The sequence below is a fragment of the Lolium rigidum genome, unplaced genomic scaffold, assembly GCF_022539505.1.
Source record: "Lolium rigidum isolate FL_2022 unplaced genomic scaffold, APGP_CSIRO_Lrig_0.1 contig_10568_1, whole genome shotgun sequence".
Classification (NCBI taxonomy): Eukaryota; Viridiplantae; Streptophyta; class Magnoliopsida; order Poales; family Poaceae; genus Lolium; species Lolium rigidum.
Window position 1 is genome coordinate 133,353 of NW_025899795.1, and position 11,707 is coordinate 145,059.

The 11,707-nt window shown below is 50.2% G+C and overlaps 1 protein-coding gene across 1 annotated transcript; it reads right to left on the reverse strand.

Moving 5' to 3' along the window:
* Positions 1-9,753: 9,753 nt before the first annotated feature.
* Positions 9,754-11,707, reverse strand: LOC124680243 (pentatricopeptide repeat-containing protein At2g35030, mitochondrial-like). Its single transcript, XM_047215332.1, has 2 exons — positions 9,993-11,707; positions 9,754-9,913 (listed from the first exon to the last, which is right to left on the reverse strand). The coding sequence occupies exons 1-2, from the start codon at positions 11,705-11,707 to the stop codon at positions 9,754-9,756; spliced, it is 1,875 nt and encodes a 624-aa protein (XP_047071288.1).

An 11,707-nucleotide genomic window follows, 5' to 3' on the forward strand; every position in this document is an offset into this window, starting at 1 on the left:
ACGTTGCCAGCGGCGCATCCAGATCCATGGTGTCTTTCCCCTTCGACAAGAACTGGCGCGTCAACCGCCATTTCTCGTTCATTTTGAGCTTGCTATAGCAATGCATCAACGTGAAAGACTTACGCCCTTCCGAGTTCTTCCGGTACAAATCCATGGCCTTGTCAAACTAATCAAAGGAAACAGAATCATTTCATCGAACAAAATGTAGGCGCTATAGATTATGTAAGAAAGAGTCGCACCATTTGGCTGATGTCGACGCCGCTCTCGCCTCTAGTCTCCATCTCGTGATGGAATCCATGGAACAAGTTCACCGACGCCTGGATGATGGCCCATCGCGTCGACATTGCCTTTTGGCTCCTCTTCATTGTCACTTTGTTGTAGTCGTTGTTGATGAGCTTGCACTCATCAAACTCGGCCTTGATCCTCGCCCAATACTTCCCGTACTTTTGGTTGGTGCCGATGATGGAGTCATGGCTCACCGTCGCCCACGACTCGCAAAAACATTGATCCTCCAGAGGCGTCCACTTGGGGCCTCGTGTGCCCGACGCCTTCATCTTGTTCTTCCTCACGCCGTCCGCGTCTACCTCCACGAGATCATCTGCATCCTCACCGGCACCCTCCTCATCCTCTTCCTCGCCGCCCTCTTCGTCCTCGTCCTCCTCCACCCCCTCCCCTACCCCTCCTCCTCCTCCTCAGCACCGGCGCCGTCGAATTCGAGCGGGCCCCTGCAGCTAGTGAACGGGGCGTCGTCCGGACCGGGTCCTGGCTCGCGCGCGGGGCGCTTGCTCGTACGCCAGGGAGTAGAAGAGGGGGTTGGGGTTGAAACCGCCATGCGGCAGCTTATCCTGGTAGTGGGGCGACAAGTTTGGCGTCACGCACCCGGGAGTGGCGGAGGGGCCGTCGTTGTAGAACCCGGATGTCGACAGAGAGAGCACTCCTGTAACGTACATCGGCGCCGACGTACTCCATGGGCTCGCGTTGGTGGCAGCGATACACCCGGCCAGTAAGTGCTGGTGCGCGTGCGCCGCCATCGCCTTCTTCTCCTGCTGCCCCGCCCTCCGTCCTTTCTGCTCCGCCGTCGACAACTTCCGGCGCAGACAGTCTTGATGCCACTGATCATCGGTCTAGCCTTCAGGCTTCTTCTTCGGAGCCGGCGCCTTCGCCCCTTTCGTCTCATTGCCCGACGGCTTCTTGGCCGCTTTCTTGGCCATCTCTTTGGAGGTTGTCGGCGGCGCCATGGACGGGGAGAGGTTAGCGGCGGCGGGAGGAACAGAGTAGCGAGACGGCGGGAGGGAGAAATGAATCGGCGGGATAGGAGATCAAATGTGTTGGAGGGCAGAAATGCGTGGTGGGAGAGGCGCGATGTGGCGGGAGGGGGCGCAATTTTGCAGGAGTGGGGGACGAATTTTTTCCTGCGCGCTGACGCGTCGGTCCCACCACTTCCCGCCCCGCTTTTCATTGTGTCCGGCGTGCCCGGAGCCCCCTGTGTAGCGGGGACGGGCTCGGAGCGCCGGACACCGTATCGGACGGCGCCGAACAAAAAACGGCTTTGGAGGACGCGGCTAGAAACTTTTTTTTGTCTGGCGCGTCCAAAATCCCTTTACGGGACGGTTTGGGGGACGCGACTGAAGATGCTCTAAATCTCTAGAGGGGTACCTCTGTTTTGTTTGATGTAAACAACAGCTAGATGACATTGTGCTGAGTATTTTTTTCTTGTTCTTGCGATCTCTTTACGTCCAAGCTTATCAGACCGACCCTGTTAATCCGCATGTAGCATTTCTCTGCCTACAAATCGTCACGACAGTCGACAGATCATGGCAGCTATCGCTGTAACCATTTTTTAGAACCGCCTTTTTGTACTACCATGTGCTAATTAATTACCGCGGACGACCTTTTTCTTTTGCCTAACCCACAAACCACTACCAGAAGGCCCGAGGCCGCGAGGACCGGGCCCAAGGCCTGGCCAAAGCCCAAAACCACCTGTACGTGCGCACCCTCGCATTACGCAACCAAGTCTCCTTTTAGTACCACATCGTGAGAGGAAGAGAAACCGGAGCGGCTTATATACGGGCTCACGGACCTCAGTGTCACCGCGTGGCAAACGTGGCACACACATGGCATGTTGCCGACCTTTGGGTGACTTCGCTTGCTTACAGGATGATGCCCACACGGGGCATGCATGTTGCCGACCTGCAAGTCACTCGTTTGCTTACAGCATGCCCATGTTCACATGAGCACACACACTTCGACATGGAGTGCTTGCATTTTTTCTTTTTTCCTTTTTTGTTTTGTTTCGCTGATCTTACAACTAAGTAGTCCATTGGATTCAATGGGGATATTTTACAAATACAAGCTAAATGAATATAATCTTAGTTTATTAGTAGTTTGGTCCGAATTTCGCAATATTTTCTAAACTATGGTCCAATATTCTTGTGCCCACAAGATATTTTGAAGGCACTCATTGCAATGCAAAGTAAGGTAGGGATCGGATCAAAACTGAAGTAAGTCAGTGTAAAATGACCCGCTCAAACCCCTTGTGTCGTTCCCCAAGCGAAGCCAGGGGAATCGTAGCACCGCTAGAGCTTCATGGACGCGGCTCTCTACCCCGGTCCATCAGCATTGGCCGCGGTTTCAGCAGGCCCACTACCAAAGGGTGGCTAGGTGTTGTCTACTGATGGTAATTGTTGATCTTTAGAATCTATAGTTGCGATAAAATCTGCAATTGAAAAACATCTGTAGCAGCACCTCACCCACCAGCGTGTGGATCAGCAGCATCTGGTGCACCAGACTGACGAGTAACTCAAAATTTCTCCCAACTCTGATTGGCTGATGAAAGTTCTCAACTTGTTGGCACACCTGCTGTGTGTTCCTGCGTACTAATTTGGCCTTCTGTCTGAAGCCCAACAAATTCTTGTATTGAGAATATCAACCCGCTGCAAAGATACAATCTCACTCCAATTCTTAAGCAATTTCATAACCCGCGCCCCCACATCACTCTGATAAATTGTATGAGTCGCGACTTTTTAATTATCTTCTTTTTCTTGGCAAGTCACACCAGCTGTTGTAATCTTCGGTTCTATATGACCAGTTAAAGGTAGCTATTTTTTTAAAAAAAATAAGGTCAACCCCACCTCTAGATCGATAGATGCATGCATATCTATATTATTAACTTATTGAATAACATCGGACATATATAAATAAATGATCCTGAATACACCTTCCTATCCACAACCCCACCAAACCTACCTCAAACCCTTGGACAAAATACTGAAAAGATATGGGAACATCTAGAAGGCTTGTCGGATGTGTGTCGATGATGGCTAAGTCTGACCCAAGTCCGGCACATGATTTCATCCCTAACCCTAAGTCAAGCCACCACCTTCAGCAAGGATACGACACATTCATAGATCTTTTGTTTCCACCGGGGAGCGCATACTCGTCTTTGGATCGATCATTGCCATCAACCCTGCCGGCCCACTCCCCATTGATTGTCACCACACCTTCAAGCTCGACAATGGGATATTGATCATTACTTCGGGGCTTAATTTGTATCACAGCCTCATCTAGTGCACCAGCTAGATCTGGTGGCATCATGAAGAATCTACCCTATGGCATGCCAAGAGAGCCTGGATCCAGTCCAAGAGACCCAAAACACATGCCGTATACCATTAAAATTGAAGGACTGGTTAGGTGAAAACGATGTCTCGAGACTATTGTAACTTGAAAGTGTGATAAAGAAGGACTAGGTAGGTCAAAATGCTATCTTCAGATTTGCCATAAAAGCGACAAAATGTCATCATAACCCCGAGTCCATTTTATTCATGCTGTCTTTTTTGGCATCTGGCACGCTAAACATGAGAAAATATCCGGTGAAAATAAGTTTTACCAAAAAGTCAGTACGAAGTTTCTGACAACTCTAGAAAATCATGGTAGGTTTGAAAGGTGATCTTTTTTAAGCACGTGAATCTTCAAGTCCAAACTCAGATTTACTTGGGAGGCAAGGAAAAAAAAAAGGCAAAATGTGCAAGAGTAGAGATTTGTTATCTTCCATTCCTGCCAAATGAATTCCACATCGAACTTTATATATTTGTTCCTCAAGAGGAACAAGCATTGGTAGCTTGCATGTAATTGTCTGCATGCAATTGGATGTGGCTAGCCCTGAATGGATTCCGGCCAGCCTACCTAAAAGTTAGGTGACATCCACTACGTACGTGCTGAATGCCGATCGAACTAGTGCTGCTAGATACAGTAGACCGATGCATGTACGTCTGATTGTCTAAAGGCAACGATGGATCGTGCGTGTGAAAGGTACGGCCACAAGGTTACTCCAGACAAAATAAATTATGAGCGCGCACGTCACACGATCGAGCACTTTGATTTCCTCGTTGTGCCTATAAATAGAGAGCCATTGTACAACATTGGAGTAGGTGGCAAGAACACAAGAGGCTGCCGTGAGGTGAAACACGATGACAAAGCCTTCTCCTCCTCGGACTCCCATCCTTCTCCTCGCAGCCGTGGCCCTGCTCCTGCTTCTTCCCGCGCTCGCTACTGCAGATCTACCACATGGTCCAGATGATGGTCCTGGGTCTCGGCACCGACGCACGCCCGGTGCCCCCCTACCTTGGCCAGGACCAAACCCAATGCGTGCAGGGTCAAATCCGGACCTGATCCCGACCCTACACAACAATTTTGGGGCGCCACCACGTGGCACCCACGACCGCCATAGCCACCTCGTCCGGAAGAAGCAAACTCGGAGCTGAGACATGCTTTGGCCTTGGTGCCCTGCGCCGAGTGCATGGAATAAGCCCGCCGTTCACGCCCTGACGTCACCTTGTAACGAGGCACCAGCTATAAATATGGGCAACACTAGCCGTCGGTCGCCGGATCCCAGGTCCAAAAATCGGTTGCTATTCCCGCCATTTGATCAAGATCGTACGCTCAGTAATCAGTGTCTTTCCGCTCGCGTGCTTTGATTGCGTTCCCACTGCTTAGTTGTGTCAGGACTGCTTTCCCACTGCATTAGGCGTGTCTCTTTACATTGCAGCATGCAGGTTGCAGGCACTAGGCAGCAGCAGGGTGCATGCACTAGGGAGCGCACTAGATTCTTTGTTCATCCCGTGTAGAGGCCACTATTTAATATTGTTGGGTGTTTACAACAAAAAGTTAGATGTTTATAGTCAAAGATGATTCCAACAACAAAACATCTTCAACACTGATAATTATATGTGCCAAAAATATGTTTACAACAAATTAGCATATATATTTACAATAATAATTAACAATAAAAACTACAAAAAATTTGGGTGTTTACAACAAATATCCAGCAACAATTTTAACAGAAAACAACAATTCCAACACTAAAAAATCCCATGCCAAGAATATATTTACAACAAATCAACACGATATTTACAAAAATAATTAACAACAAAAACTACAAATAATTTGGGTGTTTACTACAAATAGCCAGCAACGATTTTTTATAGAAAACAACAATTCAAAACTAAAATATCCCATTGCCAAGAATATATTTACAACAAATAAACACCATATTTACAATAATCATTAACAACAAAAACTACAAATAATTTGGATGTTTACAATAAATAGCCAGTAACGAGTTTAACAGGAAATAACAATTCCACAACTAACCATGGTACTGTTATAAAAAATAAATATAAATTTTTGTTAAGCTATAAGTGGAAAACTACAAGTAGGCAGCAGACATGCATGCAAGAAAAGTCATCAGAAACATGGGAGAAAAAGCAGCATACGGACATGCAAGAGAAGTAGAGTGGCAGAGACATGCTAGATAGGCAACAATTAGCGCAGAGTGGGGGCCCGCTAGCGTCTGCATGGTGAAAGAAAGTCCGCACGCCACGAGTCTCAACAACCGATTTTTTTGCCCGCGATCGATCGGTTGATTATAAGCGTTTTCCTATAAATATATACCGCTCGTGAGTTACCTTTTCATATAAATCTATCTTAGGTGAACCGTTAAAGTTGTTGTGTGTACTACTATTCGCAAAAAAGAAAGAATTATGCGTGCTACTTGTTTGACAAATGTTTTTTTGTATTGCACTAAGGGACACGGCAAATCATGCTTGGTCTTTGCGGTGTAATAAGACATCCTAAGCCTCCCAACCCCCAACCCTAGCCGCCTCCCGCCGCCGCCGCCGGCAGCGCCACCGGGGCAAAGACCTCGGGGCGTGGCGGCGGCGGGGGCCTTCTCTCGTGACGCGTCGGGGACGGCGGCCATGGAGTTTCTCACGCGCAGCAGCGGCCCTCCCGACTCCCGGGGCGGCGGCGGGCTGACGAGGATGGAGGGGCGACGGCGGCCCTCCCGCCTCCCGCATGGATGGACGGGGGCGGTGGCCAACCTGTGGTGGCTGGTGGTGGCGGACAACGCCATTCCCTCCGCCTCTCGCCGGTGAGGGGCGATGATCTTGGGCTTCTCCCGCGGTACGAGGTCGCCCGGGGCAGCAGCCTTGGGTTCGACGGTGGAGGCGGCCTTCTTCTTCGCCGGAGGAGGTCGGATGGTTGCTGGGGTGGCGGATCACGAGATCCCTCTACCCCGGCGATGAAGATCTAGTCGACGACGAGCTAGCGGCGAAGGGGCCACCGGTGAACACCGAGCCTTGACTTCGTTCTTGGCGGATGATGGCGGCGGCTATTGGCGCCGTTCCCCTGCGAAGGCATCATCTTTGCTAGCCTCTCCGTGTGCTCTCGCCGAGTTGGGGACTCGCGGTTGTCGGTGAAAACCGTGTCAAGATTGGCGGGCGTTGGCGTCGTTAAGCGTCGCTTCCTTCTTGAAGGCATCGTCGTCGCAGTCCGCAAGAACGCACTCGTGCTGCTCCGGGGGAAACCCTAGATCCAGCCAGGATCGGACGATGACGGCGCTTCCTAGCGCCGTGCTACCTCTTGGGGCATCGTTTTTGGAGCAGCGGCTGGATGGAGGTGGTTTTTGGTGGAGTGGTGTTCATCTACCACGTTGTCGTCGATGATTCTTAGTGGCGTGGAGCTGCGAGGTATCGAAGACGGGCGAGGATCGCTGGACGCGGGCAGGATGGTGGAGCTGTTTGGTGTTATGGTGACATCGACGGCAGTCCTGGCACGGTCAATACGTCGATCTCGCTTGGAGATGGGTTCGAGATAGATGGCGGTTGCGAACTCTGCGACGTGTGCAATGGCACACCCTCAGGGTTTTGCTTTTTGGATGATGTGTGTTGGTGTACCGTCAGGGAGTATGGCCTTGTTCATGGTCCCCCCTTCATCGTAGGTATAGCGAGTTGTCGCTAGGAAGGAGGCTTCAAGATTGATCTTTGTATTCCCCTTGTAAGGCATTGCGAATAATTTAATAAAGAAGAAAGCTGCATGCATCCTTTGAATGCAGAGGCTGGGGCTATGCTCCTTGATCGAAAAAGAATCTTCTAGACTTCAACTCTATCTCGTAAAGAATAACTCTGTAGCTACACAAACTGTTTCCTCTCATCGTGTTTATAACTTCTAGACACTCAGTAGATACCATTATCCTGGAAATGCCCATATCCTCTGCCGAACCTCCACACATGCCATTGACTCCAATGTTACTGGATCAAAAATACCCTACGATGAAGACATCCCTACTGAACTATTACCTCCGTCATTACAAGATTAAGATGATGTTGTTGTGAAGCTCAAGTCCAATGAAGTTAGAAATTGGATCCATAACAAGGGCTCGTGCGTGCGAAGCTACTTAAATAATAGGTGAATTCACTCCTGAATGTTACTTTGATCGATGAGAACTTTATACTACCTAAATCCTTTCATTTATGTATGATCAGGTATGAAGATGGAGCAAGTGTTGCACGAGTAGGAGAGGAAAAACTAGACTTGGTGTTGGACGTGAAAACATCCCACGGACGCGCGAGGGAGGACAGGGAGGCATGCACAAAGGAGGGAGAAGAAAACGTTGAGGCCGGTGCCACGCCCGGCGGTACCGGCCGCCACACCGGACGGCTCGGTCCCGGCCGGTCCGTACACCGGTGCCCACCGGAAAAGGGTCCAGGGAAGTAGGCGCGTTGGCCCGGTGCCTGACCCGGTCGCCGCCAGATGGCCCGGCGCCTCGTCCGGTCCCGCCAGACCGTACGCCGGATCTGTCCGAATCAGTTTCGACCGAATCCCGATCTGGGTCGGTTTGTATCAGCTATTTTTAACCCCTGGTCGTCCTGGACCCCTATATAACTGCCCAGTACGCCCCCAAATTAGGTTTAGACCATGTTTAAGATAAACCCTAGTTCGTAGTTGATTGCTACACAATACTATTGAATCATACTCTCCAATTCATATCGATCTGAAGTTTTACCTGCACCAATTCGTTTCGATCAGGTGTTTGTGCTACCGAAAGTTTGTGTGATCTGTTGTTCCACTGGGGATTGGAAGATTGCAATTTACCGCTTCGTGGTCGGCGGCTACATACGCAAGTGTGTGGAGTTACGAATATCTTGCAGGGTTAAGAGTTGTTGCATTGGCGACAGGGATCGATCCAAAATCTCACACTGAAATCTGCTGAAAACAGAAGATAAGAAGCTGCAGTAATGTACAGAACATTTTCTTCGGTAACATCATAGAAACAGATGATGGTTGATAAGTTCACTGGACAGAACACAGGCAAACTTCACACGAGATGAACGCATGATTCTTTTGTTACTACAGAAGTTCAAACCTGCAATGTACTGAACATTCACAGACTTAAAACCCACAAGATTGCTTTTGCTGAGGAGCGCCATTCATCTGTCACCATAACACTAGTTGACAGCAAAATAAACAATGTGCTCTGGCATTGGAACAGCAAACCAAATGCAGAATAACTTGTGCTCTAACACTGCGTGAAAGCTAAAAGGTGACAGACCTAATATGACACTAGTGGTTCACATATTCATGTAGCATGCAAGTGATCATTTTCACATTTGTTTGAACTTTGGAAGCACCAAGACCAACTTGGATAACCTGAGATTCTCAGCTCAAGCACCAGCAACACCTGAGTAGTAAGTTGTTCAGATTACTATCACAATCTTGTTTCATAAAAGATAAATTGTTGGCAAGCTATTTTGCAGCAATTTTTTTTGCAAGACCTTGACTCATTCTGGACACGCAGCAAATAGCATGAATCCGACATGAAATGACAGCAACAAGAAATCTGACATGACCTTGCCTAATCTTTGGCAACAAACAGCAGGTAATCATCTCGATCCAGTTCACACGTCACCATGTAGCAACAGTTAAGAAATAATAGTGCAGATCCATGTTTTATAGCATTAAGTGAGTCCTCTTCTCACTAGTTACATGGCAGAAGAATAGTTCACTTAGTTCCAAATTTCACTAGGTTCAAAGGTTACGTAACAAAAACACATGACAGTTCAGCCCAAAAGCAATATCATCTGGCCCTTTCATTTATTTTTGTTCTTTGAGGTACTGTTTTCTCTCCGTGGAGAAATAGTTGGCTGAGATGCTGCATATTCTTGAATAGCCAAAGCTAGTTTTTTGGCCACTTGGCGACTATAACACTCAGATCCCTTAGAAAGATTCTTTGGAAAGATTCACAGGGCCGCAGCAGCAGCAGAACCTGTAGGCTGGTTTGCAATGTTGGCACACTTACTGTCTTACTGTAGCAACCTTTGTTGGTGTACATTCAGTAGCAGCAGCAACAGCAGAACCTGCAGGTTCTTCTAGTTCCAATTGACTATCTTTGACAGATTTCTTCTTACTCTTTCACAGCTACTTTCCCACGACTGCTTTCAGATAAGCCAGAGCCCAACCAAACAAACCCTTTGTTGGTGTACATTCAGTAGCAGCAGCAGCAGCAGATTCTACACCTACAGGTTCATCTATTGCCAATTGAGTATCTTCCAAACATTTCTTCTTACTCTTCTTTTTCCTGCGAATATCACATCATAAATATTAGTAAATTACGTAAAACAGTAACTGATGAAGAGGTTTGACTACCTTTCTTTTACTCCATTTCTTGGTCACGCATCTCTAGCGGCATGGCAGCAACACCCTCCGTGGCCTCCCTCGCACGCACCATGCGGATGAGGATGCGACGGTGCTCAAATACCGGCTTGAGCCCATAGGCGGAAATAGATCTGAATATGTTCCGTCCTTTCTCGACGAGACCGGCGCGACTGCAGGCTGTCAGTGCGACAGTGAAGGTGCTCGAGCTGGGCTCGTGTCCATGTCGCAGCATCAGCGCGAATGCCTGCAGCGCGCAGGAGGCATGGCCGTGGTTTGCAAAGGCTTGCATCATCGATGTCCATGTGATGACATCCTTCTCCCGTAACATTTTGAAAGCTTGCCAGGCATAGCGCAGTTCACCGCTCTTTGAGTACATGGTGAGCAGAGCATTTCCTAAGGAGGTTTCAGACAGGTGAACTATTTTTGTGGCCATGCCATGGATATGCCCAACTTCGACGGTCCTCTCCGATGTAACAAGGACACTTGTCAATGTAGTGATGTCGGGATATACCGCTGACCGGAGCATGAGAAGAAATAGACCCATGGCGTCGTCCTTACGACCGTTCCTGGCATATCCCTTGATTACAGTGCTCCAGCTCACCAGGTCCTTGGCGGGCATCGAATCAAACAGTCCCCGAGCCTCGCTCATCTGGCCATCATTGGCATAAGCGTTGATCATCACATTCCACGCCACGATATCCTTGTTTTTCGGCATTTTGTCGAAGAACTCCCTCGCCATCGAAATGCGGCTGTTCTGTGCCAAGCCGCTTACCATCACGGTCCAGGTAGCCACGTTCTTATGGTGCATCCTCTCGAAGAGACTGACCGCCTCGTCTACTCTCCCGGCACGGAGGAAGCCAGAGATCGTGGCTAACCAGGAGTACGAGTTCCTCTCTGGCATCCTGTCGAACAGCGCCATCGCCTCTCCGACGTGGCCGCCGTCGGCGTAGGCCTTGACCATGACCGTCCAGGTGACCGCGTTCCGCCACGGCATCTCGTCGAACACCTCCCTCGCCTCGCGCAGCATCCCGGCGCGCACGTAGCCCTGCAGCATGGCCGTCCACGACACGACGTCGCGCTCGGGCATCGCGTCGAACAGCGCGCGCGCCTCGGCCACGCGCCCGTCTCGGCCGTACGCGGAGACCAGGCCGGTCCACGCCACCACGTTCTTCTCCGCCATCCCGTCGAACAGCCTGCGGGCGCGGTCGACGCGGCCGGCCTTGAGGTAGCCGTCGAGCATGACGCCGTCCAGATGGGGGCCACGGGCGGACGCCGGCGCGGCTAGGAACAGCGCCTCCGCGCGCGGGAGGTCTCGGCTCCTGAGGTGGGCGCTGATCGTGGCGGCGTAGGCGCGTCGCGGCTTTTCGTCGAGGCCGGCGGCGGCGGGCGTGTCGTTGGCGGGGAGCCGTGGATGCTGGTCGGGGTGGTTTGCCAGGGCGCCATGGAGCCGGAGGGAGATGGTCTGTAGGATGGGCCGGAGGAGGAGCCGCCGGCGCCGGCGCCGACGAAGCACGTGGAAGACGCCAGGCATGGTCTCCAGCCAAGATCCAGGTGGAGTAACCACGGCTATCTTGCACAAGAGACCCTGGAATTTCTGCTTCTCCACCACACGCCCTTTCTTTTCTGCCACCCTGGTTTGTTTCGTCTGTGGCCTGCACAGCCATGTAATTAAACATTTCGTCAGTCTGAAGCATCTTTGATACTCCCTCCAATCCAT